Here is a 27,975-nt window from a genome sequence, read left to right as displayed (position 1 = left end):
TGAAGGTATCTCTATTAACATGCGAAAATGACGTCATCGTTGGTGCTGTAGGCAGAATACTAGTGGAATTTTGGTGATTTGCAAGAGCTTTACATACAGCAACAGACGCGAAACCAAATCATAACCCGGTTCCCATTTCTATGCTAGCCAGCTAGCTACATGCAAGTTACTGTACTTAGGGTCCACAATTGGCAAGGATGACCGAAAGCTCCGCTAACAAGCCCGCTAATGGAGAAGTTTGTCACCGACCGAAGAACGGAATTAAACCAGGCAGAAACGGCTTCGTAAAAAACCATCACCATTACCATCATCAGCAGCCAAAGCACTGCTATCCCGAGGACAAGGTGAGGCCCTAGCGCACCTCGGTAATCGATATGGGATGGATGCTGTAGAAGTGTCGAGGCTTATCTGCGTTGTTTGCAAATCAGTATTGTTTTCCAACAACGAACTAATTAAGGAACGTTCATCTAACTGTTATAGTATAGCATATATGTTTTGAAGCGATAACATAGCTAAGTCAGCTAGGTTATCTTTAACGGTACCTGCACCTTTACGTTTATTGACCAACTGTAACGTTATTTGAATTCGCTAAACTGTGAACAAGCTGAAGCAATCGTGAGTCTTCCACTTCATTTCGATGTACATATCACAGTTCTTGGCCTGTATTTTATGAACTGAGTTGGTTACCATGAGCTACTCCTAACTATAGTAAGCTGTATTCGTTTTTTTTCTTCAGAAATACAGTAATTTGTTGCTAGCAAGTACTGTTACTAAGTCACGTACTACCTAGCTATTATGTTTACGTTACTGTGCTACCTCTCTATCCACAGAACAGTAGTTTTACACAGTACTTTTTAGCCATTGTTTTGCTACTGTCGCTTGATATCTTATTCAAACAATACGGTAATGTACATAGTGCTTGCATAGGTAGTACATTTTCAACAATCACTTTAGTGCGGCTAATCAACGAATGTCACCAACTGAATTTTGTGTGATTCAGTGTTGAGTGTGACAGGTGGTGAAATTGTTTTCTGCTTTCTAGTTGTGGTATATCTGTGTATAAACTTATAAGTACACCTGTACTCCGACGTCCTGTGGAGAAAACACAGAGGAACAAGAGCACTGTTAATTAATTTTCCATCCCTAGATCCATGGTTGATTTTAATTAGCCTTGTGTGTTGCAAATTTGATAACATCAACAACATATCCTCTGAAGGCACTCAATGACGATCCTTAGAGAACATGATAACAAATAGGCCTATATCATTGTATCAGACACGTATCTAAGGTGACATACAGGCTAACTAACTAAGCCAGGACAAATCCATAAGGACTGGGTAGGACTCATAAACAGATCTTGGATGCAATTAATGAATTACGAATTTAACATAACCTCTGGCCCAGCTGGTTGTTGTTCCACTAGCTCCGTTCCCAGGTATTTCATATTAAGACCTAAGAGTTCCATGGTCGGGTAAATTACACAAAGCTAGCTGTTGTGCATGTGGATGCCACTGATACTAGCCTCTAAGGTATGTGAGAGTGAGAAGCGTGACTAGTCACATGTGGATGCTTAGCAGTCTGTTGGGCTTTAAGCTACTCACTTGATGTTTTAGGGGAAAGACTCAAAGGCCATTTCTGTGTAGCATTTCAAACCACTATTTTTAGTTCAGGACTAGTCTTAAACTAGTATGCTTGGACTCTTGTATATGTAAGGTGTGCTCAATTCACACATTCAGACCAACCCCAGTCTTTATTTGACTTACAAATCTGATTGTTGGAGCCACAGTTCTTTACATATGGTCAGTGTAAACACAAATCTATCAAGTCTCTTTCTGTTGTGCAGTTTTTAATATCTTTAACTTCTATTTACCATATTCAAGCACTGGTACAATTTGCCAACCAAGTATGCTAATCACCATTTTATGAATTAATAACAATATTTTTCTGTGTTGTTCTGGAGTAGTGTGTGGGTGAACATATGCCTTTTCTGCACAAAGCTTGAATTAATTTGAAAGGGATAGTGATCAGAGCAACATTATCATATGAATAACCAGGAAGTTGGGTATGCAGACATGGGAGCAAGCTGACATATGAATATTGCATCATTCAGGTTCATGTATAGGGATTTCTATTTAATCATTTCCTGGCGATGACTTTGGGAAAGAATATCTGTTTATTGGCAGTGTGAATCCCTCCCCAGGCACAGCACACATCATACAATGGCGGCCTGGGACTGTATAACCGTCCCTTCAATGAGTCGTTTGAGGAGACTCCCTTGCTGGTGGCTGTCCTCACTTACATGGGCTACGGCATCCTGACCATCTTTGGATACCTCCGAGACTTTCTCCGGGACTGGAAGATTGAGAGGTGTCACATTGCTCGCGAGAGGGAGGAACAGAGGGTATGACTAGTATGAACATTTTGCCTGTTTGAGAAGCCTTATCCAAAGTTGATGAAATTTCTCTCTTCCGTGCATATCGAAATGATCAGTCCCAAACAAAATGGTCAGTTGTTTTCATATTTGCAAAATTGTTTGTTAATTTGCGCAACGTCTTTGGTCCTTTGAACACAAGTGAGGTAACTTTCCGTATTGCAATTGCACACTTTGTAAGCATTCACAATAGCACGTACACCCATTTACTTTGGCTCTGAAATCCGCTTTTCCTGGAGGATATATCATTAAAATAATGTCAGATCTCAGATGGAATGTTTGTGAAAAAGGAAGTGAATAATTACCCAATCAGAACCATGGGTCAGTCTGTATAGCACAACATTCATTCATTATGACTAATAGTAGAAAACAGGAAGTATGGATTTGAGGAAAAGGTATTCTTGACCTATACTGCACCAAAACAGACCTTCACGCAACCTGCAGTTAAAGAACAGTCTTCAAGACATGTTTTGGTTCTCGGTCACCTCTTTCAGAGGAAACATTACGCCTGAAGGATATCCTACTCTCTTTGCCCAACAGACTGTCGGGTTAGGAAGAAAGCACTTTCAAGGGCATTTGTAAACCAGCCTCTGTATATACAGAGAGATTAGATTCTAAACTAGAACAGCAAGTTTTATTAGGAGCTGGACACATGCTTAGTGTAGTTTGGATGAATGTGACATGGTGTCACAAACATGACTGTGGTGACATCTGACTCTGAGATTAATGCTCATGTTTAGAAAGGACATGTAACATTTTGTTCTTGATACTAGGCAATGAGAGTAGGACTCATTTAAATGTTCTTGTTCCTCTCTTTGTTAATTTTCGTCTTTTAGGACTTTGTCCCACTTTACCAGGACTTTGAGAACTTCTACACCAGGAACCTATACATGCGGATCCGGGACAGTTGGAACCGACCCATCTGCAGTGTCCCAGGAGCCAAGGTAGACCTGGTGGAACGTGTGTCTCACGACTACAACTGGACCTTTGAGTGAGTGTCCTTGTCAAACAACTCAATGCCCTTGTGGTGGGAGTGTCCCCTATGAGTTTGGAAGGTCGAGTGTTCAATCCTCAACCATATCAAACACTGTAAAAATGTGTCCCATCGTGTTTCTGCCCATGGCCTTAGGGGATCAATTTGGTGTTAAAGCTGCATGCTAGACTAGCATCCTATTCAGGGGGTGCTCTTTTACAATGAGCTGCATCACTACAGAAACAGGATGTTGTCTTTTGGTCCTTTAAGACATTCCAGTCTCAAAGGCCAAGTCTTGTGCAAATCTTCTTTTACAATAACACAACCATATTCACCAAGTAGGGCACTAGTTTGGACCAGAGCCCTACAGGCCATGTCAAGAAGTAGTGTACTTCTATAGGGGAAAAGTGTGCCTTTTGGCATGGAGACAACAATCCTGGGCCAGGTGAGAACTTTCCCAGTAGGGGTTTTAACATAGAAACAACACTGAAATCCTTAGTGACCATGGGTAGAATGTTTTGCCCTGTAATATACGATGATGTCATAGTAATATTTCTGCAGTAATAGTGGAATTATAGTTCCATAGATTATAGATTTTGACAACATTTATTCACCAGAAATGTTGTGTGCTTAAAAAAATCTGTCTTGTCTTATGGAAAATCCTACCTCTCTATCAGTGACACAAAGACACGTGATCATCTCTTCTTCAAGCCCATTGGCAAGAAAAGGGGCACAGTTCATTAATTTTCTTTAAATCCAAGGAAAAGGGATGTTAACATTAAGACTTTTTTTTGGTGTTTTTCTTCACAAGAAAAAAATCTTGAGTTATTACAAAACAGCCACTATCCAAAAAATACCAGATACCTAAGACCACAACGTTTCAATTTTAGGAGCAGAAAAAACATTTTACAGCTACTTCATTACCTGGAGCAACCAGATCGCGAAGCATGGAAGCATCTCAAGTAGACAACAAATGTACCTGGTGATGATGTGGGGAGCAGGGGACAAAGGAGAGCCCTTCAAGTCAACTCACGCTAACCTGGCAAACAAATGTATTACGTGTTATATCATCACATCTCATTACATAGTAGCTGTCTTGACAACTGAGAGAAGCGAGTTAGGCTAGCTAGCTAATGTTGCTATAATTGAGAACACCAAAAGTTACTGTTCACTTTCTCCAACTCCATTTAGCTTATTAGCTAAATAGCCAGCCAGTCTGTTTGGTTCTTTAGCTAGTTTTTCAATTTTCTTCTTTTGCTATACTACCTTCCATTGATTAGCCAGATATCTCCTTGCCACACATAGGCTCAAGTATGAATTTAGACTAGGGATAGTTTAATGAAGTTGTGATAGGACAGTAACAGAACTCTACATGCACTAAATCATGAGGATTTTCAGTTTTTGTTCTTTTTTTTGTTTGTTCTTTTTCTTTTCTTTCTTTTCTTTTTTACAGAAAACCTATAGAAAAGTCACTTGGAGGGGGCCATTTGTAAGAATTTTATTGTGCTATTAGTATAAATGACCAGAACATTCTGAAAGGAATTCATTTCAAATATTTTTTTCTAAGTGCCAAATGCCTGAGATATTCTCCATTAATACTTTCTCACATGTAAGTCTGTCAGGGGTTTTGTTCCAGCCCATAGTAAAAACACCAGATTGTGACTGATAATCAATAAGTCATAGCTTTCAGTCTGCGCAACCCTTATGACATACAGGCCGGTGACAAATTAAAGGAAAAGGTTGATAAATGAGCGGAGGAACATAACAAATGCAAATGCTTTCATACAGGTGTATGGCATGATTCAATTAAACAATTAATTGAATTTTGGACCGGCGTGTTAGACAGCGCTCTCAACCCCCATCATCAAAACACCAAATGATGGAATATCTTTTTGAAGAATGGTGTTCCATCCCTGCATTGAGTTCCAGAGACTCAGAATCCATGCCAAGGCACATTTAAACTGTTCTAGCCGATCGTGGTGCCCCAACAGCTTATTGAGACTGTCTTTATATATGACATTGTTGTGAGCGTGTTATAGACCGAGTGGTCAATAATGTGAACCGAGTTTGGTACGACAAAGCTGTGTTTAGAACGATATCCAGGCTTACATGCACACTGCCCCCTTCTGACCCGAGGTCTCAGTGACGCCCCCCCTCCCCAGCTCTGAAACCCACTGGGAAGCTACTTTGCAATAATCCTGTCTGTCTAATAAGATAACGATAACAACACTAATCTACACCCAGTGTTTGAAAAGTGAGACTGAAGGTTGTGTTAAAAAGCCTGACAAAGTGACTTTCTCCTTAATCTGACAGAGCCTTACTCAACTAACCACAAATCCTGATGGCCTGACTAAAGGCCTCTGGATTTTTCTGGGATGACTAAAAAGTCTCCATGCATCTACAGTTCTCCATCACGGGTTAGAGTTCCTCCTTTCACTGTCAACTCTGACACTGTTCCTCTATCTCTCAGCTACACAGGCAGAGTGGTTGGAGGTGTAATCAACATGGGTTCTTACAACTACCTAGGCTTTGCTGAGAACACAGGCTACTGTGCTGAAGCAGCTGCTGAAGTCACCATGAAGTACGGGGTTGGAGTGGCCAGCACAAGGCAGGAAATGGGTATGGCCTGGTAACATACACACCTCCAAAACACAAATGTATGCAAACATGCACTCACTCCACCTAAAACAGGTTAGAGAGAAACTGTTGAATTTGTCTTGCTTCCCAGAACGATTAATGTTGCAGAGTGCTGTGGACTAGGCCCTGTATTATTTCTGAAAAGCAACACGTTTACACTTTAATCCCAAATGTCAGCATTTCTATCTTTCACACCAATTTATTTGTTTCACCGCAGCAAGTGGTCTGATTAATCCTTAGGCTCTGAGGTAAACTCAATATCAGAGATTGAATTAATTAGATATGAAGTGAAGACATCACTTGAGGAAAGCATTTGTTTGTGCTCAACTTTGTTTTTGGTTCATCTCAGCGTTTCCTGCCTTTGCCAGAGCCTCCGGACTTAGATCACTGTCTTGGCCTGTAGATTGCTAAACTAAGCCTTTTGATATATGTTCTGTTTTTAGAACATATATCCCTTCTATTTTTCATTTGACATCAGCATCAGATTTTCTTTTTTACCTGACCCACCCTCAACAACTTTGGGAGAGCTAATCCACGACTAACTAAATGCATTCTATATCTTTTTTTATTCCAAAGTAGTAATAATACCTCTTTGCATCACTGAATTTCTCTGCACATCTATTTAAACTGTAGATAACAGGAAACAATGCCTTACATTAAGAACAACATATCTACTCCTCAAAACCGCTCAGTAAAAAGGCAGACAATACCTGTAGATTTAGTGTTTTTGAAAACTGAACATTTTGAAATTGAAAATTGTCCTTAAACTTACAATGTTACTGTTTCTAAACCACAACCTGATAAGAATGTTTTAATTCCACTTGCCGGCTAATCATCTTTAAGTTCAGCCACAGAAAACAATATCTGACTCAATGCCTCACTATGTATGTGTCAATTGAATGTTTTTATGTACCTTTGATTTCCCTAGGTAACTTAGACCGACATGAGGAGATGGAGGCACTGGTTGCTAAGTTTCTGGGCGTGGAGTCAGCCATAGCTTTTGGGATGGGCTTTGCTACCAACTCCATGAACATCCCTGCCCTCAGTGGCAAGGTAGGGAAACACCCTATCTACCCAATCACTGGGTTCTGTGTTTTTGCTTTGTTGTATTCTCTTTCATTTGTTCCATGTTTCTTTCTCTGGGTTTCACATGTCTTTGTTGGCATGAAATTCCCTAAAAATTTTGCCGAAAGCATTAAGCAGGCAATCAGTTGAAATAGTGGGTCTGGAGTGTGGAATGTCAATGTCAAGAGTAAAGACTTACTAATTGTCAGATAATTGACCAGACAAAATATTTTTTCAACAATTATTCCATTAACACAACCATTTTTTACTGTGTAATGCTTCTTAGAGAAATGTATTCCCAGAAACAAGTAAACTAGTATATTGTGTATTTTAACCAAAATATCACAATTAGACATATTTTCAGGGCAGGAGGTTACTGTGGAAGCCAAGCCACACTTCCTTTTACCGTAAATGTCCTTACTTGTACAGCTTACTAGCTTTAATCTGAATGGTGTAGTAATTTGACATCTTCACAAGCAGTGGCATTTTGGACTCAAACTAACATTGAATCTACCAAGCATGTGAAAACAATTATGCAAAATAGTCAAGAAACAAGATTTATGACAAGGTTTTGGGATTACAAATGATATTTTAGCTCCATTTACCAGCTAGCCACAGCATCACACTACAGTGTGCACCTGCTGTTGCTGCCTCTGCTGCGCATAGTTGGATACAATGTTTTTTTAATTTATTTCCAGCAATAAAATCATGTGGAAGAATTACTTTGAGAAAACAACTTTGAGTAACATTCTTCCCACTTACCAGTGTTGTATAGTTTTGCCATGGTTTAAGTTTATACTGACGGATTGGATGTCCTGGTTTTTGAGGCTTCAGTGTGTTAGCAGAACCAAATGTTGTGAACATAGCCCCAGGGCTAGTTGAGGCATTCAGGTTTCTCTGTCTCACTTCTTCACAGATTTCTCCTTTTCTGTCTTTGTTAATTTCAGCTCTCCCTGGCACGGTGTGCTCTGTCCATATGTCTCTATTGACTTGCTGTGTCTGTGTAACCTCCACCACACCTTGGAAATATCAGGATCACAATCACTACTTCCAAATATTTAGATCACCCTGTCCTTTACTGACCTTTGTGCATGTTACAAACCCTGTGGCTCTAGCAGTCTAGGGTGGATGGGTTAGAGACCCGTAACATAAAACACATGCCAAGTGGTGTAGTGTACATGAACAGTGGGAACAAACGACACAGACAACCAAAGCCACCGTCAAACATAAAACGTTTATTATAAACACACAGTAAAGGGGTTAGGGAAAAGGGTCTGAGCTGGACCCAAGAAATAATATAGTCCAAAACACCCCTAAACTGAACTTGCCTGTCTCAAGATCCGCTTAGCTGACTACTAACCAATACAAAAATACAGTGGGTGGTCCGCTCAGTTCTGACTAGTGTTTTTAGACAGGTTGTATATGTTTTTAGACAGAAGTTTTCCTACAGGTTGTATGCGACTTGCTAAAAAAAACATTTTCCCAGGGACAAAGAAAACACACAGGTTGAACTAGGACTAAACAGCAAACAATGGACTAGACAACACCAAACAAAACACCACAGGTATACATACTGACATGAAACAGGACAAAGTGAGATGTATGTGCTAAACTAAGTGATGTATGAATGAACAAAGTGTCTGTCTGTCATGTACATCCTTGTGGGGTAAAGCAAGAGAGTCTCTCTGGGAGAACCAACTGACGGGTTTTTAAACCAGGGATGTGTGATGCGATTGGGTAATGGTAAAAGGAACAGGTGGTGCAATTAGGATTGGTTCCACTGATTGGTCCACCTCAGCAGTCAGGCGATGCACTCATGACTGCCAGGTGGGAAACACCAACAAGCACAATCAGGAACATAAAGGACACCTGGGGAAACGGCAGGAGGGGAAAAACACCAATCCACATACAGGGTACCTGCATGCGTAACTGTGCACATGCACAGAGGAGGACTTTGGTAAAAAGGGGAGAATCCATGATAATGTTTTGACTAGCAGCATAGTATGCAGTGGTGTTGTGGTCATACGGTAACCAGTTCCAAATTTTTTATAACAACATTCATGGCGCCTGCCCAGATCTGACCTTCCCTCATGTCTGATGAGCTGCACACTGAGAGAAGCCTGATAACACACTGTGTATTATCAGAAGGAAGTGCTGCTTGCAGCTCCAAGGACATCATAGCTCCGCTTCCTGTCAAAGGTCATCGTCAGGGGTCAGTTCTGTTTTGTTGCTGCGGGAACGGAAGCTGCGGGAGGCTTACCAGCTATCCTGGGGACAGGAAAGACTAAGAACACTTTTTAGTATCTTGCATAGTATTAAAATATGTTGAGGTTAGGGGTTACTACATAATGAACCAGAAAGCGGATGAGTAGACTGACATTCTGTCTCCCTCTCTGTCTGTAGGGCTGTCTGATTCTGAGTGATGAGCTGAACCACGCCTCACTTGTCCTTGGAGCTCGGCTATCTGGGTCCACCATCCGCGTGTTCAAACACAACAGTGAGTCCGTCTCCTATCTCTGTCCACCCCACAATATATCCGTCCCTTATCTGCGTCCTCCCTGCATCTCTGTATGTCTGTAGTTCCACCAAATGCCACATGGGTTTTTTTTCTCCCCTCTCCAAACAACATTCATGTGAAGGTTTATTGGTAAATAATGTGCATGTTTTTTATAGTAAGTTCCTTGATTTAATGTGTCTTAGTTTTAACTGAGTCACACGGGACCACACTGCAGTCTGTCCTCTAGTGGAGGGACATGCGCTATGACATAACACTGGTATCTGATAAGCATTATCTGCTAAGTTGGTTTGACCCCTTTTATTGTGCCATAAGGTTGTTCTGGGGTCTAAGTGGACTGTTCTCTGGCTGTGTCTTGACAGATATGCAGAGCCTAGAGAAGATGTTGCGAGATGCCATTGTCCACGGCCAGCCCCGAACACACCGGCCATGGAAGAAGATTCTGATTTTGGTAGAGGGGATATACAGGTAGTCTTTTAGATGTGGTTCTGGATGGTCTCAACGTGAGCTCAGCTGTGTATGGTCTAGCAGTTATTAGCGCTAGGCCAGTAAGTAACGGAAAGGTGGCCAGATTGTTTCCCTTTTATGCTTTGGAATTCAATAAATTGTTCAGTCCTTGAGCCAGGCTGCTAATCTTAATTTATCCAGGGTCCTCCCTGTAAATGGCTGATCCCCTACGATGAGACCACTTGCCAAGGGTTTTTCAGGGGAGTGGAATAGGCAAAACAAATCTGACTCCTAGGCCTCACCAATTCCTGTTATTTTATAATGAATGACACTGTGCTGACAATCCTTATAGTGATAAACTAACATCATTTCTGTGACAGTCATACACTGCTGTTGGAGGATATTTGTTAATGTTCTGCTGCTTTGAATGTCGATAAACATGCATAACAAGAAGGTTGCAGAAAAACCCTTGAAGAATTTCAAATATTTTTTACTCTTGATAGAGTCCTCTTATTGACACCTATTCAGCATCATTCATGCCCTCATAAGCCTAATCCCCATCCATCCTTAATGAAGTCACATTTAAAGGAAGTCAGCAAAGCATTAGTCTGTGTAGGGCTGGTTGAAAACAAAAGCAAGGACGGTTTTCGGGAAGCTTTGAGGAAGTTGAGGCCTTGTCTAAAAAAAGTATTTTCTTTTAGCACCACTCGGTTGTTTTCTGTCATGCCTGATAGGTTAAATTGACATTGGATTGTGTTCTAGAAAATATTTCCACTAGCGACATTTGTCCATATCTTTGAGAGCTAATAGCAACAGTTTTACATCTTCTATCTTTATTCTGTATCTTTACAAGAACAGTTGTAGAACAGTTTACCTGACCATGGAAATTCCAAACTCTAGTGGGAAAACTACTTGAGCAAAAATTGTTACAGATATCTGTCATGAAACAATGGTTTATTTCACTTAATAAGCAGCATTAGTAGCGGTGCTTTGGAGAATCCTAAATTCGCAGGTGTACATTTCAGAAGGGGACTGGTGATTTTTGCACAAACATTTGTTATATTCGAAGAAGAATGGAGCTTTTTGTTCCGGTACCAATTTCATCTCATTACATATGAACCTAGAACTTAATCGAGCATCTGACCAATCACTCAAGACTTAAGACTACTTTAACTAATTTTATGAAAGACCACATTTTGTTCTAGAGAATAATGTGACAGACATATTAAGACTTATCTCTCAGCTTGTCCAGCCCCTCAATTATCTCACCAAATCATGTCAAGCCAAGAAGCATCCTGTCTTTCAGCCTTCCTAGACCATTGATTTCCTTTGGGACATAAAGTGAGTTTGTCAGAAACCTCATTGTCTAACTACAACTGGATTTGATCTTGTTGAACTTCAAATGCAGCTTGTGCAGTTAAACAAACAATCAAATGGTTCTTGTCCATAACTTCACATTAGAGTAGCGAGCAAGCAAGTGAGTCAAGCTGAAACATCACAAAATAGAGCTTGATATAGCCTGAAGAATACGTGTTAAACATAGTTTGATATAGCCTGAAGAATGCATGTTAACCATAGTTTGATATAGCCTGAAGAATATGTGTTAACCATAGCTTGATATTGCCTGAAGAATGTGTTAAACATAGTTTGATATAGCCTGAAGAATGCATGTTAACCATAGTTTGATATAGCCTGAAGAATGCATGTTAACCATAGTTTGATATAGCCTGAAGAATATGTGTTAACCATAGCTTGATATAGCCTGAAGAATGTGTTAAACATAGTTTGATATAGCCTGAAGAATGCATGTTAACCATAGTTTGATATAGCCTGAAGAATACGTGTTAACCATAGCTTGATATTGCCTGAAGAATATGTGTTAAACATAGTTTGATATAGCCTGAAGAATGCATGTTAACCATAGTTTGATATAGCCTGAAGAATGCATGTTAACCATAGTTTGATATAGCCTGAAGAATGCATGTTAACCATAGTTTGATATAGCCTGAAGAATGCATGTTAACCATAGTTTGATATAGCCTGAAGAATATGTGTTAACCATAGCTTGATATAGCCTGAAGAATGTGTTAAACATAGTTTGATATAGCCTGAAGAATGTGTTAAACATAGTTTGATATAGCCTGAAGAATGCATGTTAACCATAGCTTGATATTGCCTGAAGAATATGTGTTAACCATAGCTTGATATTGCCTGAAGAATGTGTTAAACATAGTTTGATATAGCCTGAAGAATGCATGTTAACCATAGTTTGATATAGCCTGAAGAATATGTGTAAACCATAGCTTGATATAGCCTGAAGAATGTGTTAAACATAGTTTGATATAGCCTGAAGAATACGTGTTAAACATAGCTTGATATAGCCTGAAGAATACATGTTAACCATAGTTTGATATAGCCTGAAAAATATGTGTTAAACATAGTTTGATATAGCCTGAAGAATATGTGTTAAACATAGTTTGATATAGCCTGAAGAATATGTGTTAAACATAGTTTGATATAGCCTGAAGAATACATGTTAACCATAGTTTGATATAGCCTGAAGAATACGTGTTAAACATAGTTTGATATAGCCTGAAGAATACGTGTTAAACATAGTTTGATATAGCCTGAAGAATTTGTGTTAAACATGGCTGTATCCATCGGTCTTGTGTATTTTCATGCTCTGTCTATATAAATTGTGGTAAGGTCTTCAATTCTCCTGTATCAGTTGGTAGTGGTGGCAAGGAGATAGGGCTGTGTATACAATTGGATACGATGAAATTGGCAAAAAAAGATCAAAGGTAGGATATTCACACTTCCCCTAACTCTGAAAGGTAATGTTGTTTTCTTCATCATTGGAGTGAAGTGAAATGCACTAGTAGCTTCTAAAGAAGCCAATAAAAATAAATAGATCTTACACTCCTCCTCTTCTCTCCGTCCAGTATGGAAGGCAGTATAGTGCGTCTGCCTGAAGTCATAGCTCTGAAGAAGCGCTTTGGTGCCTACCTTTATCTGGACGAGGCCCACAGTATCGGGGCCCTGGGGCCAGCAGGCAGGGGGGTGGTGGACTACTTCGGTCTGGACCCCCGAGACGTGGACGTCATGATGGGGACCTTCACCAAAAGCTTTGGCGCTGCAGGGGGCTACATCGGTGGCAGGAGGGTGAGGATTCCCCATCAGTGATACATTTTCTTAAACCTTTTCAGTAGTTGCATGGGCCACGTTACAGTGAACCCTTCCAGGTACTGTGGAAGTATTCATTTTGAAATGCTGCATATTTACAAGCGCAACACCATTGGAAGAAGGATGGTGACCAGCAGCGCCACACACAACACAACACGTTTAAAATCAGAAATGACTCCCACCTACTCAATCTGTATCCCATTTGCCATCCCCAAAACAAGTACTTTGTATTGCTTATTAATATCACATGTTAGAATGATTATTGACATTATTTGGGTTCTGTTCTGTTTGAATCCTTTTTCTAGGAGTTGATAGACTACTTACGTGTCCACTCTCACAGCGCGGTTTACGCTACATCCATGTCACCACCCGTCGTGGAGCAGATCATCACTTCTATGAAGTGCATTATGGGGGAAGACGGGACGACGCTAGGTGAGTTTGCCACACTGTACATATAGTGGACTATTTGCTATTTTTCTTTAACACTGATGCAATTTCATTTATACAGTAACATCTGTTTTAGAATGTTTGCCGGACCGTGTAATCAGAGCCGGCTAAGAAGAGCCAATGTCTCTTACTGACTGACTACCCCTTGTTATATAGCGTAGTGGTTAGAGACTCGGACTGCCACGACTGGGGATCGATCCGTGCCATGGACTAAACAAAGTAGGCATTAGAATTTGTTCAGGATAGGCTAAAACTCACTAGCTACAAGCTTCCGTAGCTACATTATAGTAAGCCTAAAGTAAAACTGTTTACGATTATATTGAGATGGACGAACTGCACCGACAAGGACCATTTCGGAGTATTTGTGTTGCCATCCTATTATACCTGCTGTTGGTTTGGATGTTAATAGGTAATGTAGGGAACTAGTTTTGACAAATTGGTTTGACAATGCAGGACGTAAACAGACACAACATATCTACACACTTGAATTGACATATTCTTGTACTTTTTCTGCACTCCTCCATTTGCACTTCTGGTTAGACGCAAACTATGTTTCATTGTACTGTACTTGTACTGTTCAATGACAAAGTTGAATCTGGTCTAATCTACCGAGCAACAACTCCCGCTGTTTAGATAGCGTCGTGGTTAAAGACATGGTCTGTCACGTAGGACACCATGTATTGAATCCAGACAGGGCAACAACATTCATTCCTTCTAATTGCGGGCTGGCTGAACTAGGCTTGCCTGGTTTCTTGTTTAATCTGTGGTTTGCTGGTGGTTTTCTGATGGCCCATACCATGCTTTCACCACAAGGGGGCAGTATACATTTGTGTAAGATTGCCATTTACAAATGGTCTGGTCATGATATACTGTAGCTACTTCATTTCCGAACAGGCAGTCATTAGAACATGGTAATTTAATAAGATAAATTATCAATTATCGAACTTCTATAGCACGTTTTGTACTCATCTCATTGCCCTTCAGATAAAAATTAAAAAAACATGGCAGTAAATGATGACATGAAAGTTCAGCCAGCTGACGCCAGTTTTGTGTATATTGCGTCTTCTGAAGATATAGAGGGTCAAGTCATGACATGTGCGAAGGGAGGTAGTGAGAGGTTGATGATGGTGATGCAGTCTGTTTATGATCCCGTAGAGGACAAGTCTGGGAAACAGCCTGGTCTTAAAATCTTTTTCCCTTCTGTGTGGCACCCATTTGGGTGATGACTCAGACACTCTGAGAGCCAGTTAGTTCACCACACAAAGTTCAGACAAGTCCCTCAATACGAGTCCTCATCGTCAGCATTACTGTGTCTCTGTATTTCTGTCATAATTCTGGCAAGTCCTCAAAAGATCAAGAACTGGCATCCACATCAAAAACGTTTTTTTTTGTTCTCCAAAAAGCAATATAGGTAGCTATAGCTAGCCAAATCAAGTGTCAGCCAGATACATCAGATATGAATTGAAACTTAATGTAATCAGAATCAGTTGATCAGAAATAAATAAACACACTTTGAAGTAAGTTGAAATGTACAGAAACTGTCCTGCTGCCTCTGCTAAGTTGCAATGGCAACTACAGAACTCTCTGCTTCTGATTTACTGGTCGTGAGATCATACATCTTCTATATTGGTGGAAACGTACTGTTCTCGTTACTTAGGCTTGTTGAGTCACTGAATATACTGTAGACTATTCATCAGCTTTTATCTACTGTACCATCAAGTGTTCTAGAGACGTCTGGCAACTTGTACATTTTTACTTTTTTCCCCCAATCTGTATAGAGAATATATGTTTTTGACTTGCTCTGGCCTGTCTGAAACAAACGTGGATTTGGATTTTCTAACTGCAGCGACGCCCAACTTTGCCAGACTCAGGCACGCTCACAAACGTGTAACAGCACAAGCCGTTACCACACACTCACACGCTTGTAACAGCACAGGCAGTTAGCACGCACGCACGCACGCGCGTAACAGCACAGGCAGTTACCACACACACACACACACACACACACACACACACACGCGCAACAGCACAGGCAGTTACCACTCACACACGCATAACAGCACAAGCAGTTATCATGCAGCTGCGTGTGCGTGTGTACATGCCTGCATGTGCGCGTGCATACATCACATGACAGATGAAGATCACCCACATTCAATTGGGCGACTCACACTCGAGTCGGTAAATGGCTCATTTGTTTTTGTGTTCAAATCACACAGGATGCCCACTTTATAGGCCTATGTCTCCACTGGAGTCATTGTAATAAAGATATATTTATATAAACTTGGAATAACTCATACATAAATACGTTCCTATCTTACTTCAAAAGACAGTCTGACAGCGTCAACCTCTTTGTCCTTTTTGGCAGAGCGATACAATGTCACGTGGGAGTGTGTTTCGATCCTGCCCTCCTCTGTTTTTCACCACCCATAAGTGGTGATGGCTTCCACAGATGCTTCCAAAGACTCTTTCCAGGTACAATATCTAGCCCAGCACCCCGAACGAACCCTCCAATATGGCAACAATTACCCAGCAGGCCACACCGATAGGCCTCTTTTGGTGAGGCCCTTTCTCAACTTACCCGCACACATATACACGCACACTTTTCCTCCCCCTTACGCGTACAGCCACGGTACATACACTTAGTCTGGTACACACGTACCTACTCATGTACACACAGGCATGCTGCTTCATCACGGCCGGACAATGACAACAAACAGTTGCTCTTGCCTGTCTGCCCTGGGTGAAGGGGTGTGCTCGTTCAGTCACACGTCCAGTGAGTGTTTCCGGTCATTAACGGTACTATAACCAGGCCTTGCTCAAGATTGTTCGTGTCTTGAAACATCTAAACCGACACTCCAACACCACTGCCAGAGAGAGACGTTTAGTTTCTTCAGGGATTCCTCCCCTTACTGCCGTTAGGAGGCTGATGACCAGTCCTGGGGTGTATACGTTCCCCAAACAATGTGTTTGAGACGTTACGCAGGTATAACTTGAGTTGCTGTTGGAGAAATCCATGAAGAAACCTGTTTTATCGTGTGTGAAGAAGCAACTAAAAAGTTTTGTTAGTTGGAATGAGCCGTGTTCCTAGATCCTATCCCCACTTCTTTGCTGTTCTCAGTTCACTGAATACAGGGCCCCGTTCCAATCGTGTTAACCACTGGATAATATTCCTCCTTTCACTTAGTTTGATTGACAGCTGAGCTGGGTTTCCTCCAGGCCCGTTCCTCTGACTGACAGCTGAGACTGCAGGTCCCGTACAGCTCAGCTGGTAGAGTGTGGTGCTTACAACATCCGGGCTGTGTAGAAAAATGTGTGCACTCGCTACAATAAGTCTTAGAATAAGAGCATCTCCTTTTGATATCCAAATTACAAAAATGTGGATATGAAAGGAGATGACCATACTCAGGTCTTCTCCACACCGTTGACTAGAATTGATGTCAGTGTGCGGTGGCGAGTGACAGGCAGTCACTCGTGTTCAGTGAGGGGCTGTGCTAATTGCATATTTAATGATCCCTGTTTGTGGGAACTGGGTCATGACTGAAAAAGCAGTCCGACTGGGGGAAGGGCCATTTGTGTGTGTGTGTGTGTGTGAGTGAGTGTCTGGTAGGGGATGGACAATGTAAATCTAATCAGTTTGAGGTCGTTTATAGGCAGGCGGATATCCTGTGGTCCCCCCGGGGGTCTGACACCCTCTAAAGCCCCATCAGGGTGGTCTTCTTAGTGAGGCAGAGGATGCTTGGCCCCCTCCCCCTGGATGTCACCAACTACACTCCGAGCATAGTCTGTACAGAACCGGAACTCTCAAATAATTATTCTGTCATGGGGTGAACGTTTTGTCATATGCACATGAGCATCTCCCGATAATATTTGGTTAGTTGATGGGTACATGCGAAGGGATATCGCATTCAAATGCGCGCATATCCACATTTAAATACTTGAGTTGAGCCTACGTCTAATTTATAACTTTCAAGTAACTTAAATTTTTTGGTAAAATCCCATGAGGACATCCAGGGGCTCAGATAACACCTCCACACAGTGAGGCTGCCTATGACAGATGACCCTGAGCAGATTTTTGCTCTTCACTTATGTAGAACTGCAATCGCAAAGACCGGTACTGTCAGTTTGTGCACATGGCCCAGACTCCTGAACATCAGCACGGCAAGTTTGTGCTGTTGACTGCATGTTCAGGTGTAACTTGGCATCCACACGCTCGCATAGTGGGGTTTGATTGGGTTCCAATTATCCAGTGTAAATTCTCTACCATTGCCAGATAGCAGCATAGCGGAACTAGTACCAATTGAGTTACAGGCCTGTGATGTGACCTTTACAGTGTGGGTCTAAGTCCACAGGTTCAAGCAGAGTCCTATCTAAGATGCAGTTTGGGCATTGTTGGGGAGAGACATCCTCAGGGATTTCTGACTCATCACACCGTAGCTTAGGTTATTAGTAGACACTCTGTACAGTATCTACACACTGATTTTGTTAACTTCCTGTTTGTGTAAAATGAGCAGGTTAGCTAGCACAGTATGTTTCAAAAGAAGCATGTCCCGGTCTTCAATTCTCCTAAGCCGTTGGGATTTGCTTTGATGTAACAAGTTTGTAGATACTGTACAATTAGATATCAAAATGGGAAGTGAAAGATAAAGTTGTATGTCAGGGAGGGGTGTTTTTTTTTGGATGAGTTTATAAATAAAGTAATCTATGCTTTTTATCCAGTCATTTTTCTCATCTAGCAAAGCACTTGTCAGCCCAATGACAAGGAGTGTTCTTTTGGGCAAGCTGTGGTTGTTTTTGTTCAGGGCTGTTCAGGAAAAATGTTCAGGACTGCAAAAGCTGCATTCTTATGCTGGACTGTACCCATACATAGCCTCATACATAGTATCCATTAGAGTACATAGCCTCATACATAGTATCCATTAGAGTACATAGCCTCATACATAGTATCCATTAGAGTACATAGCCTCATACATAGTACCCATACGGTACATAGCCTCATACATAGTACCCATACGGTACATAGCCTCATACATAGTACCCATACGGTACATAGCCTCATACATAGTACCCATACGGTACATAGCCTCATACATTGTACCCATACGGTACATAGCCTCATACATTGTACCCATACGGTACATAGCCTCATACATTGTACCCATACGGTACATAGCCTCATACATTGTACCCATACGGTACATAGCCTCATACATTGTACCCATACGGTACATAGCCTCATACATTGTACCCATGCGGTACATAGCCTCATACATTTTACCCATACGGAACCGAAGAATGATCATATTTCTTTTTATTATTGTTGTTTATTATTATTATTAATATAAATTTTTCTGGACAAGTCTCTAACTTTCAGAAGCAAGACGCTGCTCCGTTTGGTCTTAAGCTTCAATACCAATATTTATATTTCCATACCAATGTTAATCAAATAATGTTTCAAATTAACCTGTAAACATTCATAAAAATCTAAAATAAAAAATTATTCATAAAATATTTAGTAAATGTACAATTAAAATCATGCAGAAATAAAAAATAAAAAGTTACACTACGGCTAAAGGTGTTATTGACCATGTACCACAGCCCCCTTGGGCCTTATTGCTTAATGATACATGATGGATGCATGTTTCACTGGTCAATTAAATTTTTTGTGAAAATACAAGGTAGATTTGAATGCCTATGTAGTTTCCCAAGACCTCATTACAGGACCATACATATTGAAGGGATACATCCTTATCTGTAGCCCTGGAGAGGGTCAAGAATAAATTCCCTTTATACCACAAAGAAAAATCACATTTGGGCTAATACCCGACAACATTCTAGATTTTCCTGGTGTGATTGGGAAGTGTCAGACACGCCTGTGAACATGTGGGTCTGCAGTGAAAGCTATGGCAGACAGGAAATGCAGAGATGCAGGATGGACGTATGGTAAAGGGCCCTCTAGTATCACTCACTCATTGTGACTCTCTCCCTTTTCCTTCCTGTCTCTCCTTTGCACCTGACTATGGATGTCCAAATTCAGACATCATATCATGGTGATGGTCTCGTTCCATCATGATACACCGGGTAGCTGTTCACTTTGCTGTTTAAGGTCTTACGGCTTGAGCTAGAATGCAAGTCCGTCCCTGCTCGTCTCAGCCAGACACAGTTGAGCTGAAGCTCCTGTAGAAACCTCCAAAGTGTTGTGTGTGTTCGCAGTCCTCCTTTTTCTCCTCTTCTCCACCACCCCCATTCTCAGATGAGAAGGAAGTGAGGAGGAACTTTCATCTGTAAGAGAAACAGCCCGCACATCTGGAAGCTCTTTCTCTCCCCCACTCCACCCCCCCTCCGTCTCCCACTCTCTCTCCCTCCATCCTTCTCTCTTTCCCCCTCCGCCCCTCCCCCCTTTACCTTCATCTCCACCGCCCCCATCTCTCTCTCTCTCTTCAGATCCTCTTGGCCTGGTCTGGATGGAGTTAAGTATTTGAGTGTGTGTGTGTTTGTGTGTGTGTGTTGTGAGACTCGCTGTTGAAAGGGTACCCCAGAAAGATTTATTTTGGAAGGCCCCCCACCCCGTACCCCTGGAGGGAGAACAGTTGGAGCGTAGAGCTTGAAGTCCATCGCAGCTCCGCAGGGTGGGCACGCATGCACACACACCTAGGCTCTTTGGCTTTAAGTCCTTATTGCTTTCAGATGGGTTGCCCTGTTCAGGGCCCGGTTCAGTCTTAATACATTTGTTCTCCTCACGGTTCACACAGCCGATCACAGCTCAGGAGCAGGAAGTACAGTTGGAGAACAGGGCAGTGTGTGGATGTCTGTGAGAGGGTGAATGTGACTTATTGTGCTCTTGCTTTTTCTTTTTTCTCTGTCTTTACCGACCCTCTCTCCTATTCCCTCTCTCTCTGCCTCCCTTTTATCCTTCCCTCCTACCTTCCTCACTTTCTCTTCCCTCTTTCTTTAACCCCTTTCCCTCTGTGTCTTTCTGTTAGCGATGGTGAGCAGTGTCAGTTGAAACCGCTCCATTAGGAAGAAGACTGTGAAGTGATCCGGGCTCAGCAGCTTGCAGCGATTTGTTTTCAACATGCTCGTTCTAGATTCAGAGCAGTCTTAATGATCCTCTCTCCCCGAGTGTGCTTGTCGTTTTTGGCATGTGTGGAATGTGTGTACATACACACAAACGCACACAAATGTGCAGTCCGTCATATGTTGTCTGATCTATACTTTCCCACAGTTTGAGAGCAGCTGATGGAGGGAGTGAGGGAAGGAGAGGAACAGTCAGCCCGTCTGTCCAGGGAAGTTGTGTACTTGCATGTCAGAGTGTTGTTTTTCTGCGGTTCCACTTCGGTTTGTACGGTTCCACTATGGGGTTTGTGCTCATGCTGACCGGGCTTCCACTGAAACGGGACCAGTCAAGTCCACATTTTAGCTAGCGCTCATCACATAGGTCACTCGGCGCACCCACCAAGTACCCCAGCCAGACTCCACCACCTTCCCTGTGTCCTCTTTCCATTTCTCTCTTCTCATTCGTCACTCTCTCCAGTCTTTTACTTCCATTTCTACAGAACAGGCAGCGTTCTGTCAACAAGGTTTGTTTGTGTGTGTATTTGTGTGTTTTTGTTTGTGTGTGTTTGTGTCCGCGTGTGTGTGTGTGTGTGGGCGCCAGAGGATCCTTTAGGCATATCTAAGTGTCCCACTTCCCTTGTGGGTTCAAGGCCAAATCATTGTTCACCGCGACCCCGGAACGGTTAGGGCAGATCCACATGTGACGGTTCGGGGATTGGATCCAGCAACCTTTTGGTTGCTCTAATGTGTTATAGCTAGTTCTTAATTAGAATGTTGGTTCTAGGCTTTGGTTGGCTCCGGCAGACCTGGCAACAATATGCCACCGCCGAAAGGGCCTGGGAGTGTGTTCGCAAGTTTGTACAGTGACGGATCAGCAGTACTCACCGCCCCGTTCCCTTCATTAACACAGTGGGTTGTTCTGTCAAAGCACAGCGCCCCGCATGAGCCAGACTCACAGTCGAGTGCTTGGCAGTATGGGGGGGGGGGGGGGGGGTTGGAACTGTCAGGTAAAAGGAAATTCCTGGGCCCGAGTCCTTAGCATGTGCGGAATGTTTGACAAGTGAGAATGGAGGCGTGCCGAAATGCAAGCTGGCCCTCCAGAACAGTTCCGTCCCCTTAGCCAATAAGGAATCGGCAGAATTCCACCTCGCCGAAGGTCATCCGGAAAAATACGTTCCACTCTCTCAGTAATACAAGAAGAGGAGCTGAGGTTCTTAGTTGAGTGTGTTGGCCTCCTTCAAAATGCTGATCTCGATACTAGTAGGTATAGTAGGAGGAAAGTTATGTAACGATTGGCTGGTAATGTTTTCAGTCCTTTTAAAACAGCCCGATACAGCTTACATACAGACAGGTTACAGACGGACCTTTACTGGTGACAGACAGAATAAATGTCAGCTATTTGTCTGGGGACAGATCACCGAATGACATCACTCTTTTAGTCTCTTAAGAGCCGTAACCTGCATTGAGTTGGTTCTGGATTCAGAATCAAACAATTATTTTACTTATTCAATGGAATAATTTTCCTGAATTGAAAACATCATCCTTGTGTGTGTGTGTCTGTCTCTAGGTCGTGAGCGTGTGAAGCGGTTGGCAGAGAACACAGTTTATTTCAGACGAAAAATGACAGAGATGGGCTTCATCATTTATGGCAACAGTGACTCGCCTGTAGTTCCTATGATGCTCTACCTGCCCGCCAAGATAGGGTAGGTCAGCCTTGTTAGCAATGCCATGAAGATGAGTCAGACTTGTAAAGATGGATTTGATTGTTCACCTGCTCACAAGTCCCTGTAACAGTTCACTGCTCTCTCAGTTCAGTTTCAGTTCAGTTGAATCCTCACACGTCCTCTCTCTTTCCCTAATACCCTCTCTCAGGGCGTTTGGTCGGGAGATGCTGAAGAGGAACATCGGGGTAGTGGTGGTGGGCTTTCCGGCAACACCCATCATAGAGTCCCGAGCACGATTCTGTATCTCTGCGGCTCACACCAAAGACATGCTTGACACGGTAACTACCCCCCGTCAACCCCCCACCCCCGGGCACAAAATGGCTGCCGTAACACTGCACACATGAAGAGAGTGCACAGTCTGTTACTGTACATTTTTACACGCAAGTCATTCAGCTCGCTCATCTATGCCACCCACGACCCTGACATTGCAAGTGCCATGCTCTACACGCTGAGACGCATGTTTCAAACAGACTTGAACCCATGCTTATTGGAGGGGGTTATGAAATTCTTTCTTCATTTTGGTGCCCCTATCCCCCTGGTGGTGGGTGTCTGTAAGTGCTGCGTTCCCCACCACAGCACCAGATCAAACAGCCTCTCTTAATCTCTCTCTCCCCAAGGACTCGCCATTTAAGACGGCTTTTTTTCCCTGTCCTTTTTCTTCTTTCAACTACTTTTCTCTTTCACAAAGGCCTGCGTCCCGTCTTCTCCCCCAGAAGCCAAATCACCCTTTGATGTGACATTATCCGTTTTCACATCGCGTCATGCATTTTTCCTCATGTTCTTCAACACGGTCTGTGATTCATCATAGTTGGTAAAAGATTGGTCCTTAAGGAATGCTCAGTCAGGGGTTTTGGTTGAGATTCCAGGTGAACTTGCCTACGTTGGCATCATTGCGAGACCAGGATTCAACTCCTGCTGAGACCCAAGGTTCGAATCCTGACCCTCCCGCGGAGGGCCATGCAGTTGTCCAGCACCAAAACCAGAACATGTTGCATAAATGACATTTATAAAAATGCGTAATTGGCTCAGAGACTTGTGATTGGTTAGAGATCATCCAATCGCAGATGAATATACCTAGCGAAAGATGAAGGGAGATTTCAGCTTGATTTGTCAAGTAAAAATAAACATCTTTAGGGTTATTAATGTCCATGAACTGCGTCGAAAGGAGCCAGTTGAGGTGGTTCGGGCATCTGGTAAGGATGCCCCCAGGACGTCTCCCTAGGGAGGTGTTCCAGGCACGTCCTGCTGGGAGGAGACCTCGGGGTAGGCCCAGGACTAGGTGGAGAGATTATATTTCGACACTGGCCTGGGAATGCCTCGGGATCCCCCAGTCAGAGCTGGCAAATGTGGCTCGGGAAAGGGAAGTTTGGGGTCCCCTGCTGGAGCTGCTGCCCCCGCGACCCAATACCGGATAAGCGGATGAAGATGAGAGAACTGCGCTACCTGCGCACAGTCTCGCCTGCTACATCTGCGAGATGTTTTGGGTTGTTTCACAAACAACTTGAGTTCGTAAAAAGGATTAATAAAAATAATATTCATAAACATATCATATGATTCAAATTAATGGGTTATTCATGCATTCTTTATAACGGTAGCCTATAAAGACAACATAGCCTAAATAAAAAAAAATTGTGCCTATCGAAATAACAAAAAATAACACTTTTTTGGCTCACCTTTATCATTTTTTCTAAACCTGAAATATTGCCACACAGGTGAGGAAGGGTTTTTCCTGCCCACCAAGTCGAATATTGTATTTTTTCTCTCTTGTTTATAATTTAGCGGGAATCAAAAATAATGCCAGTGACTGACACGGTTGGAAAGTAGCCTATAGGGGAAACTGATGTCACCAATACTTTCCATATGAATTAACACACTAATTCAGAAGACTTCTATTAAAAGCCACTATAATTTTTTCCCATACCATAAGCTTATATAATTTAGACTACACGAGAACACAATGCCATGTCTAAGCCATCTAAATAATTATATTGTTCAAGAAATAAGGTCTACAGTACTTATTACATTGGATATAAAAAGTCTACACACCCCTGTTAAAATGCCAGGTTTTTGTGATGTAAAAGAATGAGACAAAGATATATCATGTCAGAACTCTTTTGAAAAACAAACCTGAAATCTTCAAGGGGGAAAAATGTGAACCTTACAATAACCTGGTTGCAAAAGTGCAGAATAAACCAATCACATTCTAACTCATGTTAAATAGAAGTCATTACACACCTGCCATCATTTAAAGTGACTGATTAATCACAAATGAAGTTCAGCTGTTCTAGTAGGATTTTCCTGACTTTTTCTTAGTCGCATCTCTATAAACACCAAATCCTTCACAAAATGAGTTCTTCAGTACAGTCTGTCTGCCTCCTGTATAGAGTAAGTTGCCCCTGACTCAGGTGGTGGGAGTGACCGTGTTATTGGGCGTGCACTAGCTGGTTGTATGACAGCCTCCTGGGCTTCTGCATTTAAAGAGGTTAGGTTGAAAGCAGAAGTTTAGTTTCAGCTGGGCCTTGTATTTAACTGACATGCTGTCTGTCATGTTCCTCTTGTGTTATGATGCCTACCCCAGTCGCCCAGTCTCTATTTATTTGTGCTTTTTTTCCTTGTCTCTAACTCACTCCTTCACTCCTAGAAATATTGTCATTACCGTTTGTTTTCTCTTTTCTTAAATGGCAGTGTCCTTTCACGCATTCATATATCTAAGTCCTGTCTTTTATCCGTCAAATTGATTTGTGTCAACTCTCTCCCCTCCTCTCCTCCCTCTTCTGCCTGGCTGCTGGTAAGATTCTGCTGTTATGTTTCTTGAAGTGGTTGTTATGCTGTAGATCACCAACTTGAGAGAGATACCCCCCCCCCCCCGCTAGCTGCGGTTTACCCGCGAAACACCAAGTCTTTCCCCTGCACCGTGGACTCTGCCGTTCCATGTGTAACTGTCCTGGAGGGCTCGCGTCGCTCTCAACTGACTCATTTTAATGGTGGCTTCAAATTGCTTTAGTCAGCCTGTGCTTAATAGACTAGTCATGTGAGCGTCTGCCATTACTTTGTCTCCTGCTGGTACAAGTAAAGCGGGTGGGTGCGTTTTGTCTAGCCGTGCGTGGGTGTCTGTGTGTGTGAGATCACTGATGTATAAGTAGTGTTAGATTCAACAATTTTGTGGTTAAAAATGCATGTGAAGTCTGTTCAAATCAAAGTTTAAGCATCGTTTATTATAACTAGGGATGCACCAATGCCAAGTTTCCTTTGTCACTCCCGAGTAATAAACTCCGACCACCAATCGCGGCACCAATCTGATACTGCTACTTTTATTTGGTTGATTTGTGCTATGATTGCCATATTTGTTTTTTACATGATTTAATTGAATGTCATACATTTTATTTACAACTTTCTCAATATTTAAAATTGTGGAACTTACACCATTTTACAGATTTGTCAATATTCTATAGCCATGTAGAATGGGAATGAGGATATGTATTGGACAAACAGGTCACTGCAGTTAAAACCTGGCATGTAACAAGCTGACAATTTTCCTTAAAGTATATACACAGGAATTTTCTGATTGTTAATTGGTTTAGATCATTAGAATTGGCATGTTTAGCTTGTCCAATCACAACTTAATCGAAGTGGCCCAAGATTTCCTTTAGGTTAAGCTATAAATCTGAATAGATTTCAAGGTAGAAATTGCACAACAGCAATGTATTCTCAATTAACCTGTGTTTACCACAAATTGTTAGGGCATTCTGTTACGTGGCGTTGGCTCGTTATATAGACTCTGGGTCACTGATATCCAATTCCATATTTTTGTCTTTTATCGGAATGGGCGCATCCCTAATTATAACAATCATCCCAGGGGATACCATTATCCTAGGACCCTGAACTGTGACCACAGCTTTTAGAAAAGTTACTTCATTCACATGTCATTAGTGTACTGTCTTTAGCACAATAAGGGCCAAAAAAAACATCCTGTGTCTGGCTTCTCAGCACTCTGAGGCGTAATCATATTATTCTTATAATGAACCTCCCTCTGTGACATTACATGTTTAACGGCTTTTCCGATAGAGTACATAACTGGAATCAGTTTCATTGTACAGTACTATACATACCTAGTCATACTTCTCTTTATGATTATTGCATTATGTTGTATGTGAAAAGACTTGTGGTTGTGATGTCGCTAAGAGTTTGTTGAGAAACTGTGCTATGTTTCAATAGTTACTGAAAGCAGTATGTGGGTCCTCAGATGTCTGATACATTTAACGTGTGTGTGTGTGTGTGTGTGTCCATGTCTATGGTAGGCACTGTGTGTAATCAGTGAAGTGGGAGACCTTCTGCAGGTCAAGTACTCAAGGCACAGGAGATTGCCCTCTCTGGACCGAGCCTTCGACCACAGCATTTACGATGAGATCCAAGACTGAAATCAACCCTCCTGGGCCAGACCGGACCAAACTGGATCTCGGACCCCACTTGGCCTGGCACACTTCCAGAACCAAATGTGCACAGCCCTTATCCGGCCTTTGACGACACTGACCCACTTGATTCTCCTAACACAATGTTGTTACCTTCACAAGCCTTATTTTACCTGGAAACGCACTGCGTCATGGCAGATCTTTTTTTTTTTAAACACACAACACAATTTCATTCCTATATTTTGTCTTCATTATGGAAATGTTGGGTCTGTTCCCTGATTGGTTGGGGCTTCCATAGTAAAACATACGTAGGCTAATGGGGAGTTTAGCCAAATGTGTCGTAGCTACTTACTACCAAGTCGGTGTGAGGACATAGCATGACATACGGCAAATGTAATAAGCACACACAAGTGGTCCTCACTCCGTCTTGGTAGTAAGTAGCTACGAAATATTTAGCTAAACTCCCCATTTTACTTTGGATGTTCGATTCCATGTATCTTGATAACTGTTGTCGAGTAGAGTGGAATAATTTTGGCCTTCACTAGGTTTCATTGCCACAACGTTTTATGTCTACTCTAAATCTAACTTCATCCTTTACCCCTAACTAAGCTTATTCTTCATCTTAAAGACCAATAAGTGTAAAACTAATCAAAAAAATTCACTGCTGTTCAAAGGTTTGGTGTCACATAGAAATGTCCTTGTTTTTTTTAATGAAAAGCAAATGTTTTGTCCATTAAAATAACATCAAATTGATCAGAAATACAGTGTAGACATTGTTAATGCTGCAATTGACTATTGTAGCTGGAATCAGCTGATTTTCAATGGAGTGTCTTTTTAGGCATACAGAATGACGTGTTGTTTGCCAAGTTTTTTTTATTTTAAAATGATCATTGATCATTAGAAAACCCTTTTGGAATTAATTTTGCACTGCAGACAAATGCTGTGCTCATTAAAGAAACTATTGAAATGTCCTTTTTTAGACTAGTTCTGTTTCATCAGCAATTTTGGGTTCGATTACAGGCTCAAAATGACCAGAAACAAAGCACTTTCTTCTGAAACGCATCAGTGCATTCTTGTTCTGAGAAATGAAG

At 41.9% G+C, this 27,975-nt stretch overlaps 1 protein-coding gene across 1 annotated transcript; it reads left to right on the top strand.

Moving 5' to 3' along the window:
* Positions 1–40: 40 nt before the first annotated feature.
* Positions 41–27,608, top strand: sptlc2a (serine palmitoyltransferase, long chain base subunit 2a). The gene is made up of 12 exons (XM_010878628.5): positions 41–344; positions 2,201–2,401; positions 3,268–3,422; positions 5,875–6,023; positions 6,970–7,094; positions 9,510–9,603; positions 9,984–10,089; positions 13,011–13,230; positions 13,557–13,683; positions 22,319–22,454; positions 22,624–22,753; positions 26,774–27,608. The coding sequence occupies exons 1-12, from the start codon at positions 198–200 to the stop codon at positions 26,891–26,893; spliced, it is 1,710 nt and encodes a 569-aa protein (XP_010876930.1). The 5' UTR covers positions 41–197; the 3' UTR covers positions 26,894–27,608.
* The last annotated feature ends 367 nt before the right edge of the window (positions 27,609–27,975 follow it).

Source organism: Esox lucius, chromosome 15 (genome assembly GCF_011004845.1).
Source record: "Esox lucius isolate fEsoLuc1 chromosome 15, fEsoLuc1.pri, whole genome shotgun sequence".
NCBI classification, from domain to species: Eukaryota; Metazoa; Chordata; class Actinopteri; order Esociformes; family Esocidae; genus Esox; species Esox lucius.
This window is presented reverse-complemented; position numbering and strand designations above follow the sequence as displayed.